At 50.6% G+C, this 25,565-nt stretch overlaps 2 protein-coding genes and 1 long non-coding RNA gene across 5 annotated transcripts in view; 1 reads left to right on the forward strand and 2 right to left on the reverse strand.

Moving 5' to 3' along the window:
- The window catches only part of MTMR11 (myotubularin related protein 11), a 30,026-nt gene extending 27,228 nt beyond the window's left edge, over positions 1-2,798 (reverse strand). For both annotated transcript variants that reach the window (XM_035097948.3, XM_088660045.1), the window contains exon 1: positions 2,140-2,798. In XM_035097948.3, coding sequence (XP_034953839.3) covers positions 2,140-2,193 — 54 coding nt within the window. In that variant the 5' untranslated portion in view covers positions 2,194-2,798. The remainder of the gene's footprint in view (positions 1-2,139) is intronic.
- Positions 517-1,202, forward strand: LOC148683199 (uncharacterized). The gene is made up of 2 exons (XR_015947554.1): positions 517-835; positions 999-1,202. It is a non-coding gene; the product is annotated as an uncharacterized LOC148683199 (long non-coding RNA).
- A 15,028-nt stretch (positions 2,799-17,826) lies between the features above and the next one.
- The window catches only part of OTUD7B (OTU deubiquitinase 7B), a 36,646-nt gene continuing 28,907 nt past the window's right edge, over positions 17,827-25,565 (reverse strand). For both annotated transcript variants that reach the window (XM_035097760.3, XM_035097761.3), the window contains exons 5-12: positions 25,335-25,436; positions 24,767-24,894; positions 23,360-23,472; positions 21,912-22,039; positions 21,384-21,533; positions 20,728-20,842; positions 20,231-20,315; positions 17,827-20,038 (exon numbers count right to left, since the gene is read on the reverse strand). In XM_035097760.3, coding sequence (XP_034953651.1) covers positions 18,689-20,038; positions 20,231-20,315; positions 20,728-20,842; positions 21,384-21,533; positions 21,912-22,039; positions 23,360-23,472; positions 24,767-24,894; positions 25,335-25,436 — 2,171 coding nt within the window. In that variant the 3' untranslated portion in view covers positions 17,827-18,688. The remainder of the gene's footprint in view (positions 20,039-20,230; positions 20,316-20,727; positions 20,843-21,383; positions 21,534-21,911; positions 22,040-23,359; positions 23,473-24,766; positions 24,895-25,334; positions 25,437-25,565) is intronic.

Raw genomic sequence — 25,565 nt, forward strand, 5'->3', positions numbered from 1 at the left:
CATGCAGTGCAAGTGCTGAACTACAGTCTTTAAAATACCCTAGTCCTCATGAGTTCAGAATAAAGAGCTGGTTCAAATATGAACAAGCTGTGGCAAGGCAGGCCATTGGGGTCCCTCTAGCCCAATATCTCCTACACCAGGCATCCCCAAACTTTGGCCCTCCAGATGTTTTGGACTACAATTCCCATCTTCCCCAAGACTGGTCCTGTTAGCTAGGGATCATGGGAGTTGTAGGCCAAAACATCTGGAGGGCCGCAGTTTGGGGATGCCTGTCCTACACTGTTCTCCAGAGTTTCACACAGGCAACCTTCGCAGGGCTACCTGAAGAAGCCTTCTGAGATCAGGCAGGTGCTGTGTCCCGCTGAGCTACAGGCGCCCTTCTCATGGGATCAGCAAACCAAGCTACTTGGCTCCCTCCTTGCATTCTTTTCTTTTCTTCCTCAATTCGAAAAACATTGTTTGATGACTATGCAAAGAATGCAGAAGGGCAGAGGGAGCCAGATCACAAGAGACCAGGAAGAAACTCAGACCTAACTTAGAAATGCATTCCATCTGAAGGAAATATTGTATGCATAAATCACTTTTTATTTTTTATTTTTTAAAAATCAAGCGGTGCCCCCTTTCATCAAGGCTCAGAGCCACTGTCTCCAACCTGTTTTCCCTTTTTCCTGGCCTCGTGTTCCGGCAAGATCCCACTGCTACTCTGGAGTAAGCAGTTTTGAAGCCTGCAGCTAGCTAGGTCGTTGCTGGAGCAATGGAATGAGGCGTTCAAGCCAAACCCGGGTTTCCTAGCTACCAACTGGAGAGCCAGGACAGAGGCACGGAGGGAGAGAAGGTTTGTTTTTGTTTAAAGAAAGAAGGAACTTTGAAGGGGGGGAGTTTGTGAATCATTAATGGGAAAGTTGCCCTCAGCGGCCAAGGACACTATGTACAGCGAAAAAAACCACCCACTTCTAAAATTATCGCTGGTCTTTTTCTTTTTCTTTTTTCTTTAAAAGGGAAAGCAAGGAGAAAGAATGCTGTGTTTGGAAACATGTTTGAAAACAGACGTAGGGAATCCCCTCGGCAAAGTTGTGCTCAAAATCCTATATAAACACAAGTCAATGCAACATGTGTGCGTGTCTTTAAATGCAAGCAATGCTTTTTAAGGCTGTCAAAAGAAAGGGTGCCACAAGCAATTGGGTGTGTGGGGTTTTAAGGGGGGGGGAATTTCCCGGTTTTGAGGAGGTGAAGTCAGTGTGTTGAAAGGCTGGTTTTACATTTGCATTCATCAATGGTTAATTTGCAGGGGGGAGGCAGGTTAACTGGGATTTCTTTTCCTGCGCAAGTATAAGGACATCAGAAGAGCCCTACTGGATCAGGCCAGGAGCCCATTTAGTCCAGCAGTGGCTCAATGCCCCTAAGAACATTGGAATCATAGGAATCTAGATAGACTGCCTCTGGAGCTGGAAGTTCCACAAAAACCTCAGAAGAGCCCGGCCACTGGCTCAGGCCCATGGCCCATCTTCTCCAGCATCATGTTCTCATAGTGGACAACCAGGTGCATATGGGAAACCCACAAGCAAGACCAGGTCCTGAGCATAGGAGCCCTCTTCTCCCCTCCTGGAGTTCCCAGCAACTGCTATTTGCAAGCATTACAGCCTCCAAAAAGTGGCTCCTTTGGAAGGTGCTTCCATCAGCCCCAACCAGCCTCGGGTGCTGGGAACTGTAGTTCTCTGAGGGGTAAACCAGAGTTCCTGGAATTCTTATTGGGGGGGGGCGCGTGTGTTTTGAATGTGCTTTAAAGGTAGGGCGCGCACACAGTGTTCAGAAGGGCTGTGCCCTGAAGCAAAAGCAAATCTGCAAAGTTTAATTCAGAAAACTAGATAGATAAGAGAGAGAGAGAGATGCCCTAGATGACATAAGTTCATTATTCATGGCCAGCATTTTCCAACCTCTTGGAACATTAAAATAATCTTTTAGAATAATTGTCTGTGAAAAACGCATGGGCAGCATCCAACAGCATTTCCTATGGTTCCAGCACGGGGTGGGGGACCCAGCCTCAAACCCCACCGTTCACACACGCCCCCCATTAACCCCGCCAGCAGAACCCCCTTTCTCCAACCCCTTTCAGCGTTGCAACGCCAGAAGCCGACTTACCCCTGGATCCTGGTGTTGCTTAATTTTAAAAGAGGTCTTGGACATGGAGAGCATGGCGACGTCGCTTTGTGACCCATAAAAATAATAACCGGTGTGCGTGGAGTGTTGATCTTTCGATGGGGGGGGGGGCTGCAAGAGCCGGTGAAGGGGTGTTTGTGTGTGGATGTGCCTTAAGAGTCAAAACGCAAAGAGGGAGGAGGAGGGGAGAGAAACCCTCTCTCCAGTTCCCAGGGAACCCGGTGTGCAAAAAGATGCAGTTTCAGGGCGCAAGGTCTCCAGAAGCCCCGCCCCTCTCCAAAATTAAAAAAGGCGTTTTGTGTTCGTTAGTTTGGCTGCAGGGTAGTAGGGAAGGGCCCTCCTTTTGGGGATGGGGGCGGGCGGCTTGGCAAGCTGCTTCCCCAGGTTCTGCGATGTGAGGAGCAAGAAGCGCAGAGGCGATCGGGCTGGTGAAGGGCGCGCGCGTAGTGGGGGCTCCTCTTTCGCCTCCCGCTGCTGCAATGCGCTTGGCTGGGCTTCGTCCCCCTCCCGGGTCTGCCTGTCTTCCTTCCTTCTTTCCTTCCTTCCTTCTCTCTCCCGCTGCTGCTGCTCTGCGGGTCCTCCTGCGGGATGCGCGGATGGTCCTTGGCGAATCCGACACCCTCCTCTTCCCCGGCGAGCAGGCTGCGTTTGGGCGGGTGAAACTGACACGGCGCCAGCTCCTCCTCGGCGGGGGGAAGCAGGGCAGGCTCCTCACCAACGGCGGGCCCACGTGGCTGCTTTAAAGGAGAAGCGCTCCCCTTGGCAAGGCTCCCCCGGCAGCAGCGGCCCAGGGGAAACCCCCATCCTTCTCGGGAAGAGGCGCAAGGGGGAGCTGGTCAGCGGCACAGACGACAAGGGGCGGCCCCTCCAAGCCAGGGAGGGGGTAGTCAAGCCAGTCTGAGGCAGTGATGCTCAGCTCAGATTCCTGCCTTGCAGGGGGTTAGGCTAGATGACTCTTGGGTATCTTCCGAACTCTGCAATGCTATGAGTCAATGGATACTAAGAGCCTACTGGATCAGGCCAGTGGCCCATTTAGTCCAGCGACCAGACAACCAGTTGCCTGTGGGAAACCAGCAAGCAGGATCCAAGCCCAAGAACTCACGTCCCTCCGGTGGTATCCTGCAATTGGGATTCGGAAGCACTTTTCCCTCCCAGCTGTGGAGGTAGAACACAGCCACCGTGTCTGGTAGCTGTCCATCAATAGCTTTCTCGAATCTCGTCCTCCGTGAATTTGTCCAATCCTCTTTTGAAGCCATTCAAGTTGGTGGCTCCCGAGGGAGCCAGTGCCATAGTTTCATGAGCCTTGATGCCTGGTGCCTACGAGCTGATTAACACACTCTGCTGCTTTGGGGGCTGTGGCTGAGGTGGGGGGGCAGCCTTTTGGAGCTGGGGAGCTGGCCCGAGGAATTGAAATTCTGGGCCTTTGCAGGAAAGGGGCATGCCGGTGGGGGCCATGTGAAGAAAGGCCCCCGTTTGCCTTGCCATTTCTCTAAGCCGGTCTGACACCTCTCTGATGCAGAAAGGGTGCTTCAGGTGCCTGCCCAGAAGACCTGACCAATTTGGCCAGCTGACTTGAGATCTCATTAGAGCCACTGCCAGGCCCCGTCCCATCTGAGCTGCAAGAGTAAGTGGAAGAACAGCAACTCCCTGCTAGTAAGTCCCGCTGGCAGCACTGCAGGGCTGTTGTGTTGCAGCTGCACGAGGAGGAGGGAGGGAGGGAGGAACGCTTCTCTTGGGCGCCCTTCCTTCGCCGCAGGCCGGGTCTCATGCTGTTTATTTGGGTGGCGCTGAGGACGACCTAAGGCCAGCCCCGTCTGCCTGTTCGCTCAAGCCTGTGAAGGAGGCCGCATGACAAGATGCGCAGTGAGATTCTTTCCTCCTCACGCACAGAAGCGAAAGGCTCCGCTCTGAAGCCGCCACTCCCTGGCTGGAGGGTTTCATGATATCAAGGAAAGCGCCAGGGATTAAGCGGGGGAAGAGAGAGAGAGGAATGCATGATGAAATGTGGACCAGCAGCTTGCCTCTTAAACCTTTGGCCACTTTTATGGGCTTGGCGGAGTCCCAGGATGGAGTCAAATATCAGAACACGCAGCAAAGTGGTTCTTTCCATTGACTGGAGAGAGAAAGAGCCCCAATTTTGAGAAGCCTTTGCTTCTTTTGCTCAGTCAGCCAGCACCCAATCCATCAGGCTGCATCAGTGGGAGAGATGGGAAGCAGGGTTCATTCCATACAGTTCTGCCTGAAATCATTGAATTCTAGAGTTGGAAGAAAGCCTGGGGCGCTTCTAGTCCTGCAACGCAGCTGTTCCCCATGGGGACCGAACCTGCAACTCTGCTGTTATCAGCAACATACTACCCACTGAGCTACCCAGTCTCCCAATGCCTCCTGGTCTTCATGAGAACTGCTTCCCCCCCTCTGCCCTCCACGCGCTCTTTCCTCTTGTGTGTCATTGTCTTTTTAGATTATAGGGTTGCAGGCAGAGACTGTCTTGCTCGGATGGATTGTTTGTATGGCAATTTGGGGCGTCTTTTGGCTGAGGAGCCTGGTACAAATTCTCTAAATAAATACTGTAAAGCAAAGAGCTGCATGTCCCTGATATTGCCTATCCGCCCATCATCTCATATAAATAAAGACAGAAATCAGGAGCGTGGAATGAAACACAGCCAACTTTTGAAACTCGGACGTTTCTTCATTTTGCAATGCCGGTCTCCAACAAAAACGCAATACCGGGGTGTATGAGAGTGTCCCCTTCATGGATCAATGCCTTGTCCTGACGAAGGGGCTTGAATAACTCAGAGAAGCTATGAGCTATGCCATGCAGGGCCACCCAAGATGGACAGGTCATAGTGGAGAGTTTTGACTAAACGTGATCCACCTGGAGAAGGAACTGGCAAGCCACTCCAGTATCCCTGCCAAGAAAACTCCATGGACAAAGACAACAGGCATATAAAAGCTATGACGCTGGAAGATGAGCCCCTCAGGTCGGAAGGCGTCCAACATGCTACTGAGGAAGAGCGAAGGACAAGTACAAGTAGATTCAGAGCTGATGAAGCGGCTGGGCCAAAGCCGAAAGGTCGTTCAGTTGCGGATATGCCTGGAAGCGAAAGGAAAGTCCGATGCTGCAAAGAAAAATATTGCATAGGAACCTGGAACGTAAGAACCATGGACGGAGGTAAGCTGGATGTGGTCAAAAATTAGATGGCAAGAATAAATATTGACATCCTGGGCATCAGTGAACTAAAATGGAAGGGAATGGGCGAATTCAGTTCGGGTGACTATCATATCTACTACTGTGGGCAAGAATCCCATAGAAGAAATGGAGTGGCCCTCATAGTCAACAAAAGAGTGGCAAAAGCTGTAATGGGATGCAATCTCAAAAATGACAGAATGATCTCGATACGAATCCAAGGCAGACCTTTTAACATCACAGTAATCCAAGTCAACTGCGGGAGGCAGTGGAAGACAGGAGTGCCTGGCGTGCTCTGGTCCATGGGGTCACGAAGAGTCGGACACGACTAAACCACTAAACAACAACAACAATGAGAGTGTCTGTGCAAAAGAAAAATAGCATACGATATGCAATTTACCCCGGGCGAAAATGGATTTGCAAAAATGTGTGCTTTAGGAGAAATTAATGTGGATGAAATATCATGAGGACTTTTTGCAGGGGCAGGGATTGCAAACAGATTGCAAGTCATAGAGTTGGAAGGGACCCTGAGGATCATCTATTGATCCAGCCAAATAAGCAGCTGTCCTGTATGGGGATTGAACCTGCAACATTGGCATTATCAACATCATGCTCTAACCCACTGAGCTATCCAAGCTGACAGGAGAACTTGCGGAAATCTGGAGCACTTCAGGTTGTTTTTAAAAAGAGAAAGAAGCCGAGAGAATCTAAAATGGACAGATTTGGCCCTCGCAGTCTTGCAAGTGGCGCTTTTTGCAGATTTGGCCCAGCTCTTTGATGAGGATGAAGAGGATCTATCTAGTCCGGCCTCCTGTTCTCATAGTGGCCCAATGCCCTATGAACCTAAGAATCTAGATAGACTGCCTCTGGACCTGGAGGTTCCACAGGAACAGAAGAAGAAAAACTTGCTATATCAGGTCAGGGGGCTCATCCAGTCCAGCATCCTGTCCTCACAGTGGCCCAATGGGAAACACTTTAGCAGGATCCAAGCACACAATCCCTCTCTTTTACACCTTTGCCCGAGAGAAAGAGAATGGAATGTCCTTCTGAACTTCTTAATTCCAGATTGCCTGACAGACCCTCATAAAAAGAAGAAAGCACTCTCTGGGTGAATCACCAGCTTCTCTTGCGGAAATTTGCTCTTTCTCCCCACCCTCTTAAAAGACAATTTTAGCTCTAAACCGGGGGGGGGGGGGAGAGAGAGAGACTGCACCCGGCGTTTGTATTATTTATTGCTTCTCCCGCCTCGGGGCACCTTCTGTCAAGCAGAAGACATTTTCAGAGGGCACAGGAGGTGCGCCGTGAAAGTGGGTGAGAGAAAGCACTCCCTGTGTAGGTTTTTTTTATGGCTGGGGCAGGAATGAGGCGTTTCGGGAAGGAAAATACCTGTGCTGCGGGTTCGAGTGCAACGAGAAGGAAGGAACAAAAGCAAGGGGGGAGATTTCTACCAGAGCGCTGGCAACCTAGGAACACGGGCATGAGATGCTACCTTTAACTGAGCCAGAGCAGTGGCCCATCGAGCTCAGTATTGACTACACTGACTGGCAGCAGCTCTCTCAGCAATGCCACTGAGCTGCAGGCAATGGGAACTGAGACCCTAGTCCTCATGGTTCTGAATGAAAGGGATGATTGAAACAGGGACATGCAGTGTACCGAGTCAGAACACCTTTCTTCTTCTTCTTCTTTGGCGATCCCTCATAGCCGAGTCAGATTGTCTTCCATAAGCACAGTTTTAAAAGCGAGTCTGTAAGTGACTGTGGAGGCCAATTCTGGATCCACACGTCCTTCCACAGTGGGGACATAGGTTTCCGGGCGGGAGTTGATCATGGTGAGGGTTCGCCAAGCATGCCTTTTTCCTCTTAGCACATTACTCCCTTGCGTCCTGAGTTCGAGTGCCTTCAAAACCCATGACACCTTTGGTAAAGGCTGTTCTCCAGTTGAAGCACACGCAGGCCAGTGTTTCCCACTTGCCAGTGGGAACACGCGGCCCTCCAGATGATTTGGCCTACAACTCCCATGATCCCTAGCTAACAGGACCAGTGGTCGGGGAAGATGGGAATTGTAGTCCAAAACATCTGGAGGGCCGAAGTTTGGGGGTGCCTGCTCTACACTGACATCTCCTAGCCGTGGCAAATGGATAGCAAGGAGAGCCCATCGGATCAGAGCGGAGGCCCATCACCAACTGCGTCCCGTTTTCCACCATGGCCAATCAGGTGACTCCAGGAAGTCTTCAGGTAGGGCGCGGACCCCAGGACTGTGGCTCTATGCAAAAAACACCACTTGCAAGACTGCGACACCAGCAGCAAGTCTTTGCTTTGCCCCCTAGCCTGGCTGTAAGATTTCCAGGCTCAGAGGCTGGTTCAGTTGGAGAAACTGGATCTCGGCGTTCCTCAGCAACCAGAACAACTGGTTGATTCAGTCCTTCGGCCGGGAGGCAGCACCTCCGAAGGAAGAGAGATGCAGGCTTGGCTCCCATAAAACATCGAGGCGCCATCTGTTCGAAGAGGCAGGAAACATGGGGTGCTGTGGGGTGGGTGAGGAAAAAGCCCGCAGAAAAGCCACTCGCCTGGAGCCAGAGGCTGGAAAACCTTGGAGGTTGGAGCGATCTTTTCAGCTGAGAAGGAATTTCTCGCCCCCAAAGGGAGAACAGCCCTTCTGCACATTTTGATGGGAGATAAATATATCTGGGGCAGGAGGGAGGAAGCCAGACATGTGGCTCCAATTGATGGCGAAACGTGGGTTGCCCCCCCCCCCAAATTATATACACAGGAGGATGCAAAGCAGGGCCGGCGAGCGTTGCTACCTAGGGAGAGTTCTGAGGGCCATCTGGAAAGCCTTGGAGGGCCACATTTTGTCCTACAGCCTGAGGACCGCCACTTCGCTCTATTCGTCTAACCAGGGGAACTGTAGCTTGTTGAAGGTGCTGGGGATGGTCACTCTGCAAGCCTTAAGAAACTACAGTTCCCAGGATTCTCCGTGACTCTTAATGTGCTATAAGAGTACTTTTAATGTATGGTGCCTCGGCCTAGTATACCTGAAGGAGCATCTCCTCCCCCATCGTTCTGCCCGGACACTGAGGTCCAGCGCCGAGGGCCTTCTGGCGGTTCCCTCGTTGCGAGAAGCCAAGCTACAGGGAACCAGGCAGAGGGCCTTCTCAGCAGTGACGAATGCCCTGTGGAATGCCTTGCCATCAGATGTCAAAGAAATTAAAAACTATCGCACTTTTAGAAGACATTTGAAGGCAGCCCTTTTAAGGGAAGTATCAATGTGTTGACAATAATAATAGTACAACAAAACAAATCAACACCACCACAAACTAGCTAGTCAATATAAAACCAAATTTACTGGAATAATAGCTGGAGTAGAGATAGGCTAGTAACCATATAATGTTTACTGTGCATGTAATTTGTTTATAGTTGTACTTTTATCCATTCCATGTTCACAGTCTTTCCAGGTCTTGACTTGCACATGGCACCTTAGTATGTTTGTTGTTTGAATAGTTGCTAGCCTATCTCTACTCCAGCTATTATTCCAGTAAATTTGGTTTTATATTGACTGGCCAGTTTGTGGTGGTGGTGTTTTATTTTGTTGCCTCCCAAATTAGCTACACTCGGAGCTGGAATTAAACTAGAGGCATCACTCACCCAGCTCCACTGATGGGTGACAGACCTTTATAGAATGATGCAGAGTGGAGAGAGAAAAGCTTTGCTCCTTCTCTAATGTTAAGAACTCCTTGACGCCCTACGAAGCTGAACGTTCAGGACGGATAAAAGAAAGGACTTCTTCACGCAGAAGTAAAGACGGCTTTGAAAGAGGACTGGAAGCATTCATGGAGAGGGGTGATCAATGGCTACCAGCCAGGATGGCTCTGCTCTGAGCTCCCCAGTCGGAGGCAGAAGTGCTTCTGAATCCCAGTTGCTGGAAACCACAGGAGGGGAAGAGTTGATCTTGTGCTCAGATCCTGCCTGTGGGATTCCCACAATAGGCATCTGTTTGGCCACTGTGAGGACAGGATGCTGGACTAGATGGGCCACCGGCCTGATCCAGCAGGTTCATTTGATGTTCTTCTACTACTCCAAGTTAAATGCAGCCAGGCAAAACCCACAGTGGCTAAGTGGAGCCTCCCCACTCAGAAGCAGTCTACCGTCAAAGGCAGGGGACAGGCAGCAGGGGAGTGCCAATGCCTTCTGACCATGTTTGAGAACCTACCCCACCCCACAAACAGGATCTAGCTGACCGCTGCTGGAAACAGGTGGTGGGGGAGAAGCCCATGATTCACCTAGAAGCCAGGGCAGTTGTTATATGTTCTGATACATTTCCTAACTCCGATTTCCTCCAAAAATTATCCAGGGCTTTGCATGTATATTTTATGGATTGTTGTTGTTGTTGTTGTTGTTGTTGTTGTTGTTTTTTAAAAAAACCTCTTAAGAGTTTCTATTTACTTAGGCAGTAGATAAATTTTGATAAATAATTAAAAAAAACATATTCTAATGAAACCTGGGATTAATTTGATGAGGGGTTGTTGAAAATTGTCCTTAAATAAAACAGCACAACAACAAACATAGCAAGTACCTCAGAAGGTCGTGGACTCCACCTCTTTGGAGGTTTTTAAACAGAGGTTGGATGACCATCTGCCAGGGATTCTTTAGCTGTGATTACTCAATTACAGGGGGCTGGACTAGATGACCACTGGGTACCTCCTACAATTCTATGATTATCTACCCTGTATTTTGGAAAGTATTTTGGACAAAGGTCCGTATAGTTAAAGCTATGGTTTTCCCAGTAGTGGTGTATGGAAGTGAGAGCTGGACCATAAAGAAGGCTGGTCGCCAAAGAATTGATGCTTTTGAATTATGGTGCTGGAGGAGACTCTTGAGAGTCCCATGGACTGCAAGAAGATCAAACCTATCCATTCTGAAGGAAATCAGTCCTGAGTGCTCACTGGAAGGACAGATCCTGAAGCTGAGGCTCCAATACTTTGGCCACCTCATGAGAAGAGAAGACTCCCTGGAAAAGACCCTGATTTTGGGAAAGATTGAGGGCACAAGGAGAAGGGGATGACAGAGGACGAGATGGTTGGACAGTGTTCTTGAAGCTACGAACATGAGTTTGACCAAACTGCGGGAGGCAGTGCAAAACAGGAGTGCCTGGCGTGCTCTGGTCCATGGGGTCACGAAGAGTCGGACACGACTAAACAACAACAATTTTGGAAAGTTGTTTATTCACTATGCATTTGAAAACCACTTTAAGATATCAACACCCAGTTTTGCACGATGGGGCCTGAAATCAAGGAACAGGTTTTCAGCTATTTTGGGGGGGAAAGATTGGATGCCATTTCGAATCAAGATGGTGGCAGACTGAGCCTTTCAAAGCTGCACTGATTTCAAAACTGCAGATTTGTTTGGGTTTCTTAGAATTTCTGATCCACACCAAGTATGAGACAAGGCTGCTAGGAATCATCAGTGTCTTCCATCACCTTCTCTCTCCATCCCAGGAATTAAAAGGACAAGCGCACAGCCTAGATCTTGACCGAAAGGGCAAGCTGTCATGAGAAATCACACAGACTTTATGGGATTAAGGCCACGTAATTGGCTTGAAGCGGCCAAATGGTGTGAGCTTCACTTCTTCTGCGAGAGGGAGGAGAAAGCCGATTGGGCAAACATCGCTGTTTGTGATAGGAAGTTAAAAGAGGAAGCCAGTGATGTGTGTGTGTGTGTGTGTGTGTGTGTGAAATGCCAAACCATATTCGTAAAGAGGCACCCTAATTTCGACCCAGAGACCCATCTCTACTTGGGGAAGGGTGCTACACTTGCACAGGAGGGTGGGAGAAGAGAAATCGACCCTTTAAAATGTCCCCATCCTCCTTCGATTCCATCACAGAGCTGTAGGTTGGAAGGGACCCCTAGGGTCATCTAGCCCAACCCGCTACAAGGAAGGAATCACAGCTCAAACCCCCAGAGAGACACTGCCAGTTAGTGAGAACGGTATTGAGCTAGATGAGGCCAGGGCGATTAGGAAGATACCCCAGTATTTGTGTGTGTGTGTCTAATTTGAAGGACACCAGGAAAGGGAGGGGGGACGACAAAAAGCCAAGGGTGTTTTCTTACCCTTGGTGTGGGGTAAGGCCTCCCTGAAGAGGGGCACCATCTCACGTGAGAGGCCTCTGCAATATGAACACAACAAAATGTTCCTTCCCATGTAACCAGAGCCCAAGGAAAAGCAAGCAACAGAAGACCTTGGCCTCCTGCAGACGCGTCCCAGGCAGGTAACCAAAGATTACCGTACATTTGTCTCTTGGTGTGGAAAAGCAGGGGACGAGATACAGGAAAAACCAGTGTGTGCATGTTCAGATCAGAGGTGGGGAAGCTGTGGCCCTTCCAGACCTCTCTATTAGGCTCTCCTCACCGGTCCCCCTTTGCACCCAGGGCACTTTTTGCCTGGCTGGAAAGTGTTCTGGAAGTTGGAAGATACCTCTCCAGATACAGGACAGAGAGAGGAATTAGCTGAAAGTAAAAGGGCAAAGTTTTATTCATTTCTCTATTTCTGTATGCGGCCCTCAGAAAGTTGTCCAGAAGGAAATGTGGCCCCTGACTGCGAGATCTTGCGAGGGCAGTGTTCCTCACTTCTGGTTCAAATGAATCAACTGGAAATGGCTTGAAATTCCTGCCCCCTCTTTCTGTTTGGACCAATTGTGTTATCATAATCTATCTATGCAGGTCCAGCTCTGAAGCAGCGGTCTCTTGCCAAACCCCAGAGGATTTGAAAAGCACCAGTCTATAAAGTAGCGGCTGCGTCACACCATAACTAACCCCCCCCCCTAAGAAACCCCACATTCTTGCAGTGATGGGATTCCAAGATTCCTCTTGCTTTTAAGATGATTCAGATGTTCCGGCATTCGTCTCTGACCTTTAAAACACGTCCCAGGACTGGGTTTGGGCTTCCACCACGCCCATCCAGATCCAAAAAGGCGTTTCCCAGCCCTCAAAAGCAGAAAGTGGAAAATAAGTAGCCGCAGATGGGCAGATGGACCATTTTAAAGCCCGTTCCGTTTTGTCCTAAATTCAGAGGGCCCTGACCCAAGTAAAGGGAGTTGCAGCGAAGCCCGACTGCAAACAAGGACAAAAGCTGGGTGGGTAGGACACCTGCTTGGCATGCAGAAGGTCTCAGGTTCAATCCCTGGCCCCTCCAAGTCGTGCTTGGGAAGATGCATTTCTGAAACCCTGGAAAGCAGCTACTACTCAGTGTAGACAACCCTGAGATACTGGACCCCTGGGCTAACTCGGTATAAGGTCTTGATCCGATGACCAGGTACCTTCTGTTTCTATGAAGGCAGGCCCTACCATTGGGCAGACTGAGCAGCTGTAAGCTTAGCAGGGGACACAGTATGAAGGATACCCCTGAGCTGCCTACTGCCCTCTGGTGGAGGGGAAGACCCATCGCACTGTTCAGTCACCAGCCTGGCCAGGCAGCTTTCATACAATGAATTGGTTGTGCGCATGCCCTCTTGACCAATGGCCTCTGGTGGGAAAATATAGGTCAAAAGGTAAAGGACCCCTGGATGGTTCAGTCCAGTCAAAGGCGACTGTGGGGTTGCGGTGCTCATCTTGCTTTTCAGGCCGAGGGAGCCGGCGTTAGTCCACAGACAGCTTTCCGGATCATGTGGCCAGCATGACTAAGCCACTTCTGGCGCAATGGGACACCGTGACGGAAACCAGAGCACACGGAAATGCTGTTTAACTTCCCGCCATAGTGGTACCTATTTATCTACTTGCCCTGGTGTGCTTTCGAACTGCTAGGTTGGCAGGAGCTGGGACAGAGCAACGGGAGCTCACCCTGTCGCGGGGATTTGAACCGCCGACCTTCCGACCTGCCAGCCCGAGGCTCAGTGGTTTAGACCACAGTGCCACCCACGTCCCCTTGGGAAAATATATTGGGGGACTGTCCCAGGGCAGGTTCATTAAGAGGCTCCCCGCCATCTGCAAACCCCAAGGGCTGATCTGTGCGCTGGGTGGTGGAATGCAATGCAGGGGGTTGGTCTAGATGACTCTAGGGGCCCCTTTCAACTCTATGGTTCTTTCTGTGCCCCGGAGGCTCCTCTGCTGCACACCAGCTTCCCTCCCTATGAGTCACTGAGCTGATTCACAACATGTTAAAAACAAGCCAACCAGAAATTATAGAGTTTTAAGTGAGACCGGACAGCAAGCGACCCCTAGCGTTCAGTTGAGGCACTGCAGGAGCAAAGCAAATAAAAAGTTGCCCACACCGATATATGTTTAAATAAAGTTGCGGTTTCTTTAAAAATAGTTTTTTTTATTGTCAACAACAACGGGAGAATTAATTCAGGTCACTTCTCGGACAACTAGCAGGAAAAAAAACCCATAAAAGAGAAACCTTTCTATGGAGACTCTACAAGCTGGTTAAAGTTATACCCTGGACTTTTTAAAATTAATCCCTTGGAACAACAACAAAAACAAACAAACCCCACAGTCATTCTATCTCCCCCCCCCACTCCAGAAAAAAAGCAAATTGAAAGAAACTGAGACAGAACCTTAGTTAATGAGCTCGCATAGAATAAACGAAACTAAAAACCGTTGTCCAATGAGGCTTTTTTTTTTTGCTGTGCAAAATGTATTGTTGTGCATATTTCTATATATATATATTTATTTTTTTATATATTTTTTCAAACGTTTATGCCTCTAGACTCAGCAATGACAGTACTTGGGTTCATCCCAACCACTCTAACCTATTGAAGGGCGGGGGGGGGGGAGAGGAAGGGACAGTCCAGCGGATGTCCTAGCATAAGAAATGTCAAGAGCCACAGCTTGGGATTCACCCCATTTCCTTCCTTTGCACAAGAAAGTGTGCCAAACTGTGTTTTTGTTTTAATTTCCAACCCCAGCCCTCCCCCCCTTCAAAAAAACCCAGAGGGGAAACTTGTGGCCGTAGTGTGGCAGAACCACTCCTGACCACCAGAGGGGGCTGGACCACAATCAAACATACCATTCTTCTCCCCACCCCCACCCCCAAACAAACATACATAGACAAACCACAAACCTCACCTTTCTAGAAGGGAAAAAAATGTATGTTTCTGAAATGAAAAGGTGCTTGAAAATTCAGACTGCTTAACTCTCCCTCTTGCAACCTAGCCTTTTCTAAAAAGAAAAAAAAGGGGGGGGAGGTGTACCATAAAACATTTTAATTGTAGTTTTCAGCTGCCTAGGCAATGGGTTTTTAGGGGGGGGAACGAAAAACAGAAGGGGTTTGCATCAGTTCAATAAATAAGATGTCTTTTTTAAATATTCCCTTTTAAGGAATGAAGAATGAGGTTAGGGTGGGAAGAGATGTTCGCCATAAAGGAAACAAGGTGGAATATTATAAAAAAATTGATTTATTTTTTTAAAAAAACTAAAGACAGTCAGACACAGCTACACTGATTCAGTCCCCCCCCCCCCCACGTATGAGAAAGTTAATTAATTAGAATTCATCATGACGTCATTAAGGCGGGAAGGCTTTGGAGTTTGGGCGTTAGTTTGCACTCTGGTGTTTACAGAAGAAAAATACTTTTTTTTAGAAAAAAACAAACTCAAAAATGCTTCAAGTCCATTTCTACCCTTGATTTTTTTTTAAAGTACTACAACCTAATTACAGAAACAATAATATTATTAATGAAATAAGACCAGACACAAGAGACCAGTGACTAACCATTGAGGCGAGATCTGAAGAAATTACAATTTTTCAGTTGGAGGGGGGAAGGGCTGTAAGCCACTTGTTAGCTCTACGCAGAGTAGACCCCTAGAAATTCATCCCTGTCGACTAGTTTAGGTCCATTAATTTCAACAGGGTCTAAGCAAGGACTTGGGTGGGTGCCAACCATGCTGTCATAATGCAAATAAAAAAATGAATGGAGGTCACCCTAATTTTGGCCTTATGATACTCTAGCACAGGCATCCCCAAACTTCGGTCCTCCAGATGTTTGGGACTACAATTCCCATCTTCCCTGACCACTGGTCCTGTTAGCTAGGGGTCATTGGAGTTGTAGGCCAAAACACCTGGAGGGCCGTAGTTTGGGGGTGCCTGCTCTAGCAGGTGGGAAACTTGGGTTAATATTAAAATGAAAAAAAAAATGACTTTTTTTGGGGGGGGGCTGGTGGTTTCCAAATGGCTGCAAAACCTTCCATGATCAAATCTTCCAACCTCGCCATTCCCCTTTTCCAGACTACATACATACACGTATCCACCTTTAATGGCCCGATTCATCCAGAGGGGTGTTCGTTTAAAATACAGATCAAACTTTGCAAAAAAAAAAAACCCAAAACCATTCAAAGATGAATGCAGAAAGATGACAAGAGATGCAACCGTTTCATCCAAAAGGAAAAGCCCCAGGAAAATATATTTGGGCAGGCATAGGCAAACTCGGCCCTCCAGATGTTTTGGGACTAAAACTCTCACCATCCCTAGCTAACAGGACCAGTGGTCAGGGATGATGGGAATTGTAGCATCAAAACATCTGGAGTTTGCCTATGCCTGTACTTGGGAGATTTTTTAGGGGGTGGAAAAGAACATGTATATACACACACACACACACACAGCCCACACATCACGAGCAAAGAAAATTCGGCTACTTCCCAGCTGGGCAGCAATATCTTTACTGTAATTTTAACTATGTGCGTTATGGAGCTGTGAGCACAACTCAAGGCGGCCTTCCTTCAAAGGGTTTCTTGCTATTTAGCAAAGGATGCTTCAGGCATCGAAAATTACCTGGGGTACTCTCTCTCTCCCCCCCCTCTCCCTCTCTCTCCAGGTGTTTCCACTGAAGAGGCCCAAGTTGCCTGGCTAGACACCCCCCCCCCAGGAACAAGCACCCAAATTGTTTACCCAATGAAATAAAGGGAGGAGCAATGTCTGCGGCCCTCGACTCCCATCAGCTGGCATAGCCGAGGGCCAGAGGTTATGGTAGCTGGAGGGATGAAGGCTCTCCATCCTTCTCCTGACCCAGGAGATCGCAGGTGCCGCTGAACTACGACTCCCATCACCGCCTCTCGCCCCACCGCTACAACTCCCTCGCCACAGCAGATGGGAGTTGTAGTTCAGCCACGTCCGGAAAGCAAAAGGCTCCTCATTTCTGCACAGGCCTTTGCCTCTTCCATCAGAGTGGAGAACTGCACACAGGGAGTTCCGCGTCCTAATCATTCACCCCCCACTCCAGTCTTCTGCTAGCTCCACGCAGCCACCCCTGACCAGGGAAAAATAAGCCATCAGCTCTGAAATCCGTGAAGATTTGAAATTGTCAGTGGACACCGCCCCGACCGTAGCAAAGGTGGACGGGTGGGGCAGAGCCTCCGTCCCACATGGGGTTGGGAGAGGACCCTCCCTGCAAAATCCCACTCCCCTTTCGTACAAGGCAGCCAAGCCCTCGACAGGCTGAGCCCGACGGTTTGTATGAGCACCCTCATTCTTTTTACCCCTTCCTCCAAAAGAAGCTATGAAGAAAACTGCTCCTTGCACCACCCCATCCCCATTAAGGCAGCGCAAAGGAGCATCAGAGAACTGAGAAAACAACCCCAAGTTTTGTTTCGTCTTTTGTTCATTCGTTCCGTTTTTTTTAAGTACACTTGCATTATCCCTCTTGGTCCTACCCTGGCAGCTTTGGAGTGGAAAAATAATTGCATAGTTTCGGAGACTCGTCAGCGAGTCAGATGTACCTCCCCACCGCCACTGGACACCGGATCTTGCCCGCTTTACACCCCCCTCCCCCCATTCTTCGCTTTTTGTGGGCTCCCACTCAAACCCGTGTCAGGCGGAAGTTTCCAAGGCTGTTCCCTATCCTGGGGAAATAAACATTCACATTGCAGCAGCAAAGGTAGGTGCATGGGGGGGGGATTTTCTAAAAACGGCAAAGACTTCCAAGGGCTTGGGGGGGGGAATTTGTGGGAAAACGGGGATCAATCCCCCCCAAAATGAGAAAAATATAGTGTATAGTTAGTTTTCTGTTTTTTACATCCCTCCCACCCACCACCGCCCTCCCCAGCTTCCTCTAACACAAATGTAGAGCCCTGTTAAAAATATATATCTATAATTCTTTAGTATTTTACTCATCATTCCCACAGTCAAAGTATCGGCTCGGCAAAAGAGAGCCAGATTATTTCTACTCAGCAGAACAGAGGTAGTCTAGGAGAAAACAAAACAAAACAAAACAAAACAGCTCGTGCGGGAAGGAAGTGATTCTCTGCAGGTAAAGAGAATTTGTATACACGTGTAAACTGCGTTGTAGAGGGGCCGTGGCAATCATACCACAGTGATGCCCAGATAACTCTCTTTTGTCCCCCCACCCCGGTTTTCAAGTTGTTTGCAGAGGTTTATTGCTCTTAACGAAGTCCCCACCAATTCAAGTTCTGGTTTCTATTCCCACCCCGCACCCCCAAAGTAGGTATGACCATCTCAAGAACAGGCTCGGGTTTTTGTTTTTTTGCTTTTTTGCACAGTAAAAAACTCTCTCTCTCTCACGCACACACACACTCAGTATTGCGACTTGATGGTTCCCTCCCTCCCTTTGCCCACCCCACCCACAGCTCCCTACAAGAGAGGGTCTTTTTTGTTTGTTTTAATAAAAAATATATCTTTTTAAAAAGAATATCTCAAGCCCAACTCATCTAAAAAGGCTTCGAAGCTAGCTGCGACAGACCGGAGAGGATTGCGGGAAGGAGAGGGGCAGAATCTGGACAAGGCGGAGGTAACAGAACTGTTGAGACTCAAGAGAAAGGGGGAAAGGTCCTTTTTCCAACTTAAAAAAAGCCATGTTTTAAGGAGTGGGGGTGGGAGAAAACCTAAAAATATTTTTTTAAAAAATCAAAAAAGCCAGTTAATATTACTTAATAAAAAGAGAAAAAAAAGATTTCAAACTTTTTGGGGGGGAAATGTAGGGATGGTGGGTTTAATCCCTTTGAAATGAAAAAAGAAAAATCACGTCGGGGGCAGAAAGCCCCCCTCCCCTCAACACCATGTATGTTTTACCCTTGGAATTCAAAGCTTTGGTCTAGAAGATCTGCTCGGTTCGACGGCTTCCGACCTGCAAAACTCAAACCTTCCCGTTTCCTCCAGCCCTTTGCCAATCCTCTCTGCTCTCCAACAGCGTTTTGTTGCCCTCTCTCCACTCTCCCCCAAAAGCAAGGGGTGTCTCGGCTTCCACCCCAAGCCCCCCACCAGCAGCTTGCCGCCCCCTCTGACACTGGCCAGCCCTTCTCCTCGAAGAGGCGGGGAGGGGGGGCGAGGGGAAGGGAGGACGCGTTATTGCATTGCCCACGGATCGCGTGGGTCCGGGGACCAGGAAGTCCGGAGCCTGGCCCTTCAGAACCTGTGTATCAAGGCCTCCCTCTCCCTCTCCTTGCGCTTCAGCTCCTCCTTGTAGCAGCAGGAGCAGTAGTTCCCAGTCTCCGGGTGCCCGTAAAAGCTGCAGTTCGGCTGTTTGCATTTCGTCTGCTGGAGGTTGTAGAGCAGCCGGGCTTTGCTTCGCTCGGCGCCTTTCGGAGAGCAGCCACCTGCCTCCGTGTACTCCCGGAAGCCGTTGGTGGGCAGGCCCGGGCAGGGAGAGGGGTCACAGTCTGCCCCCACGTAGCCGGGGGGCGTGTCCGTCTCGGTGGGAGAGAAGCGCCCGCCCAGGTGGGAAGGGCTGGTCTGGTATGGGTGAGGACGGCCCGGTGGACAGTGCCTGGGCAACGTGGCATAGGGGGGCAGGGGGCCACAGGGGCCGCCAGCAAGCTGCCTTCGGCTCTCTTGGTAGCTGGGTGGGTGGGAGCCCTCCACGCCACCCGTCATGGAGGGGCGGGGGATGGTGAAGACCCCTGAGTAGCTGGATGGGAAGCCGGCCATCTTAGCCCCCACAGCGGCCAGGTCAGGGCTCTGGAGCCCGTACGGCGGGAGCCCCGGGGGGTACGCCGTGCCCAGCAAGCCCTCCTCGCCTTTGAGGGGGTTGCCGTCCGAGTCCGGCCTCTTGGCCGCCGCCCCGCTGCTGCCCAATGCCACGGCTGCCTTCCTCTCCGCTTCCTTCTGCTTCTGCTCTGCCGAGAAGCGCTCCTCAGCATCCGAGAGGTACCGCTGGATCATCTCCTCCTGGAACGGGTGCCGGTGGCTGGTCTTGAGCTGCCCGGCGAAAATGAACTTCCGCTCCCCTTGCATGGCGGCCCGCAGGATGCTCAAACTCAGCCGGACGTCGCTGCTGTACTTGCAGCCGTCCGGCGGCTTCTCGGCGGCCGCCTTGCCCACGGCGCACGGCTTCTCGGGTGGAGTGGCCGAGTCACTCGATAGCGCCTCGTCCTTGCTGCCCTTCCTCACCTTGACGGAGCCCTTCTTCTTCTTCTTCTCCAGGGTCTCACCCCCTTGCCCGTTGCTGACGCCCCCCTTGACCGTCCGGCTGTGCATCAGCCCCCCCATGTTCTTCTTCAGCTTGCTGCCCAGCGTCTTGCCAAAGCTGCCAAGCTTGTTGGCCACTGAGTCAGCCCGCTTCTTCTCCTTGTCCTTCTCCCGCTCCTTCTTGGTCTTCTCCTTCTCCTTGTCCTTGCTGCTGCTGCATTTGCTGCCCCCGCTGTTGCTGGCTGAGCTGCTGCACACAGACTCCTTGTCCGAGTCACCCGAGTCGGCCGCCGACCGGGCATCGTCCCCTGCGGAAGCAGTCGGCGACTCGGGCTGCGCAAGAGGCGCCTGGGGAAAGTGGGGCAGGAGAGAGAGAGAGAGAGAGAGGTAAGCGGACATAGCAAGGGTCTGCTTTGCCCTCTTTCGGGGTGGGGGGTGGGTCTTCTGTTAGCCCCTGGCGTTCCCTCCACGCCAGAGCAGAACAGGAACCGGCTTTTAGGACACCTGCCCTCCTCCGAACTGGATGGAGGTTTCCCTTACCTGCATTTCGCAAGGCAACGTGATCCACTTTACATTCATGTAGCTGTGCAGTAGGTGCAGCTTGGCTTCCAGCGAGAGGGTCACACTAAATGAAAACAACGGGGAAAGACGCGAGTCAAAAGTCGGAGCTGAAAGACTCCCTGTAGGATCTCTCCAACACTCCCAAGTACCTGACTTTCTCCCACAAGTTGAAACCATGGCGCTCAGAAACCCTTAAGCGGGAGACGTTCCGGGCCGGAGGTAAATTCCAGATTCCAAGATGGCCATCTCTCCTTCTTCAAAAAGGCAGCCACTCTCCACGCCTGCCACCTCCCTCCTCTCCACCCCGCGCCACCGATCAATCCTTCCTCCTCATCCCACCCAGCACAAGCTCACTCCTTAAGAACGTAGGCCCTGCTGGATGAGACCATGCCTTCCCCGGACTGTGTTGTCCGAGTCCTTCCGACCTCCCGAGCGGCACCCCTTTGTGGTCCCCAAACTGACCCCTTCCCACTCACCTGGCCAGCCGGACATTGTCGTTGTCGTCCTTACCCCACTCCCAGTCTTTCCCGGGGTCCACAGCAAAGTGCACTGGGAGCAGCTTGTGCTCGGAGTCGGTGAGCGGGATCACAGCTGTAGCGGAAAAAAGGAACGGCTTTTTCAGAGGCCGGGAAAGGCAAGAGCTGGGAGGCTGCAGGAAAGCAAAGGGGAGAGGCTGAGAAGCTCACCCCTTTCAGAAGCAGACCCAGCACCATCCAGCTCGAGGGAGACTCGGGTTCAAAAGGAGGTTGGGCAGGAGCTGGGATGGAGTTACTGACTCCGCTAAGGTTAAGGTTGTGCGTTTGAGACTGTTTAGTTTAGAGGAAAGGAAAGCAGGAGGCAACATGACAGGAGCTGCTAAAATAACTTGCTGGAGAAGTGATTTCCTATCACTCTCATCAAACTTGAGACTTGATGGCAAATGGTGGCCATCCTCCTGCGGCAATGAGTTCCACAGCTTAACTCTGTGCTGCATGGGGAAATCCTTTCTTATCTGTCCTGAATCTCCCAACTTTCAGCTTCACTGGATGCCCATGACTTCTGGCGTTGTGCAAGAGGGATGGAAGCTTTTTATCCATCCGCTTTCTCGGCCGAGCATAAGCAGAACTTAGAAGTGCTGCCCTTCTGCACATACCTTGTTCCTTGGGAGGTTCTTTCTGCTCCATGGATACCAGGGCAGAGAAGTGGGCCTGGTCGTAGGCTAGGACCAGGGGAGAGCGGTGGCACTTGTTGGCAGGGACCTCCAAGGGCAGATAAATGCCGCCAAAGGGGATGGGAGCGAATGCTGAGAGAGTGAGAGAGAAGTGAAAAGGAACTTAGCACCCTGCTGTTGATACAGAAATACCCCTCATGTGTGGGCTGCAAGAGTTAACTTTCAGTCTACTGCAATGCTGGCGGGAACTCAAAGCAACCCTTGGCAGCAGTGTCTGCCCAAGGCCACTCTGCACGAGTGCCTGCTCTGGGCCTTGCCTCCTTCCAAGAAGTCCTCCATTGGGGACTGGGGGTCCCTCTATGTACGGGATGCAACTGAAGCCACCCTCTTATTCCTGATCTGGTTTGACCCCCACCCCCGTGGAAGAAGTTGCCCGCCGCCCAGCCTCCCTCTTCTGTGGAGGGAGGAGATGCCTGCTCTCTGGGTTTCCTCCACAGCCACCGCTCCTACCTTCCCCTCCAGAGTCTCGCAGCATGGTGTCCGCCACCACCACGATGGGCCTCTTGAGCACGTGGGCCAGGACGAAGACGTGGAACTCCTCCAGGCTCTCGTACACGGGCTCCTCGGAGCCTTCCACACTGTGGGGTGGCAGGGGAGAAAGGGGAGCGCTGTCAAGACGTTTTGACTTAGGAGTGGTTGACACCATGCAAAAATGCAAACAGCTTCAAGCTGGGGGAAATGGGGGGAGGGGCAAAGACCAGAAAGGGGGCAGCCCAGCTTGGAGAGCCTCAGCCACTCGCATGGCCAATGGCCAGGGGAAATGATGGGAGTTGGACCACAGGGACGTTTGAGAGAGGCCACAGGCGCCCCCAACCTCGACTCTAAACCAGCAGCCTCCGAAGCGCTGTTCTGCTCATTAACTTATTTATGTAATAAAAATCTATACAGCGCTTGATTGTAACAGACCTCAAAGCGGTTTACCAAAAAGGAATAAAGCAAAATTATCTCTAAGAACAATTAAAAACAATTTAAGTCTTTTGAAAAGTTGAAATTGTTAATGCAGAGCAGATGAAGACTCACATCAGTATTCTAAACACCTGAGTAGGCTTGTCTAAAGAAAAAGGTTCTTGGCAGGTGCTGAAAAGTGTACAGTGAAGAAACCTGCCCGATATCAAGAGGCAGGGAGTTCCAAAGTGTAGGCGATCTGATCAGATTTTAGAGACCCGATGCCAGACCAATGCATTTCAAACAACCTGTTTAGAGCAGTGTTCCCAAACTTGGATCTCCAGCTGTTGTTGGACTCCAACCCCCATCATCCCTAACCAGTGGTCCTGCTAGCTAGGGATGATGGGAGTTGTAGTCCAACAACTGGAGACCTAAGTGTGAGAAACACTGATTTAGAGTTTGCCTCCACTGCTGTCCAGCCTGTGTGGCTGTAAACCATGGACATGAGGAAGCAGGTGGACTTCCAGATGTTGTTGCCGGACTCCAACTCCCATCCTCCCCAAGCTGAGCTGTGCAGGGCTCTCAAAAGGACATCACCCTCACAATTGTTGTCAACCGGGTTCTGTCTGTCTGTCAGTCTGCATTTCTTTTTTTCACTTCTGCGACTGGATTTCTTATGGGCAGTGCCAATCTTGAATGTATTGGACTTGTGACCATGAAGCTCATTTGCCCTCAGTAGCAGTAATGCTCTGCTGGATGAAATGCAATTGCCTCTGATCTATTTGGGGGGAATCCTGCAATGTGTTTTCAGTTTCTACTCTGCTAACTATACCTTGGGATCTACTCTGGATCATTATCGAGTAGGGTTTCATGACATCCGCTCCCACTTGAATGTGGCTCTTGCAAGACAGACACATTCCTGCTCCTGCATTACGGACCACCTGAGGTTTCTGGGGAGCCTTCAAGGGCAGAGCAGGGTGTTATCTGGGGGGGAGCGGGGAAATCACACTCACCCTCCGCAGCTCCCTCCATTTGTGCCGTAGTGCATGCGTGGCTCGCTGGAAGCCAGCTTGATCAGCTCGTTCCACTCCTTTTGCCATTCCTCTTCTGTGTAAACGAGGCCGGACTAAGGTGGTTGTGGTGGGAAGATGAATGGAAGAGAGGGAAAAGAGATATGTAAATAGAGGCTTCTCTCCACACTGCGAGGCTGCTTTGAAGAAGTTTGCAGGGTATGGGGCACTCCTGGAGGCTAACCGTCCCGGGCTTCATGAATGCTCAGGGAGGAACCGGTGCTAAAGCTAGCCTTGTGTGGACATGACCGGCGCTTGGAAAACGAGGTGCAACTTAGGTTAGCCTTAATTGGCGAGCCTACAGCCACGTACGCCTGCTTACAAAACTGGGGAAAGTCACTTAAGAGTGAAAAACAAACTCCAGCTGAGATACAAGGAGAGCTCTGCAGATCCAGTAAAACATGGGTAGGCAAGCTAAGGCCCAGGGGCCAAATCCGGCCCAATCGCCTTCTCAATCCGGCCCGCGGACGGTCCGGGAATCAGCATGTTTTTACATATTTAAAATGCATCTCTGGGTTATTTGTGGGGCCTGCCTGTTGTTTTTACGTGAGTAGAATGTGTGCTTTTATTTAAAATGCATCTCTGGGCTATTTGTGGGACAAAGAAATTCATTGATTTTTTTCCCCCTTCAAAATATAGTCCGGCCCTCCACAAGGTCTGAGGGACAGCGGACCGGCCCTCTGCTGAACAAGTTTGCTGACCCCTGCAGTAAAACAAAAAATGGTTGAGCAAGTTTGAAAGGATTGTGTTTGGGTGAGATACGGTGGGGTGATGGAGGTGGCAGAAGGTGGTTGGGGAGAGGGAAAGCAGCTCGGTCAGATGACGAGCATTTTGCCTATATAGTGTGTGTGATAATGGAAATACAGTCGTACCTTGGATCTGAGTGTTCCGGTTTGCAAACATTCTTTGGAACTCGAATGTCCGGTGCGGCTTCTGATTGGCTGCAGGAGCTTCCTGCAGCCAATCGGAAGCCACGCCTTGGTTTCCGAACGTTTAGGAAGTCGAGCGGACCTCCGGAACAGATTCAGTTCGACTTCTGAGGTACAACTGTACTCTTGCAGACTCTCTGGACTCTGTCCTGTAACGTGTTGCTGAATACAGTCTGACCGACTAGGGGTTCGGTGCAAAACTCTGTCCTGAACCACCCCTACCCCCAGGAAACTTTCTCCCACAATAAGGAAGTCACTAGAAACCCAGACATTAAAAAACCGCTTGGGATTTGTGGGCATCCCTATGTTCCAAGGCATAGGAAAGGGATCCTGGGCTGAGCTTCAGCCCAAAGGAAGTGCCGGGTGCCAGTGGAGGCTGGTCGTAAGGATACCACGAGGGCCCTGCAGGATCAGGCCTCACCTCTTTGTTCTGCTGCGTCTGCTGCCACCTCCACCGCCGCTTGAGGGCCTCCCTTTCCATCCCTTTGTCCATGAGGGCATAGAGGGCTTTGCGGAGCATCAGATCCCGGTCATGAAAACCCCACATACCTACAGGGAGGGAAAAAAGATTTTTGAAAAAACCCAAACAAGTGGTACTTAAGCTTCCTGTTTGTTAATTCCACCCGCCCCTTGCCTTCCATGAGGATAAATATGCCCCCCCCCCCAAAAAACATTAAGGAACAATAACGCTAGAAATGTTTAATGCAACTATTTAGAATTTTGAGGAAGGTGCCATGGGTGCCGAGCACAAAATGGCTTCCGAGAGGGCGTGGCATCGCACAAATGGCTTCTGCGGTGGTGTGTGCAAGCGAGGCTCAGCCTGGGCAGACAGGATCTAAGCAGGAAGCCTCATGTGCACTGTGGATTGCTTTGTGGTGGATATTTACTGAAATATTTTGTGGGCTCTGTGGAAGGCTCAGGGACACTGTGTGGGCGACCCATCGCACTGGCTTTTAAAATGCATCGCATTGGTGGCAGGGATGTCTTACCTAGCGATGCAGCGTGGAGCAGGCAGTTCCCGTCGCCCGTCGTGGCTAAGGGGAGCAACCGCTGGCAGCTGGGATCGACATTGGCCCACCAGTTCAGACGACCTGGTCGACAAGGTGAACAAACAGGAAGCAGTTATTTCGTGCTTTTCAAGGTTCCAGGCATTTTCGAGCCCAGTCTCTCTCTCTACAAGCCTCACGCCAACATCGGCCACAGTTCACCAGACATCTGAC

Source organism: Zootoca vivipara, chromosome 16, assembly GCF_965207765.1.
Source record: "Zootoca vivipara chromosome 16, rZooViv2.hap1.1, whole genome shotgun sequence".
NCBI classification, from domain to species: Eukaryota; Metazoa; Chordata; class Lepidosauria; order Squamata; family Lacertidae; genus Zootoca; species Zootoca vivipara.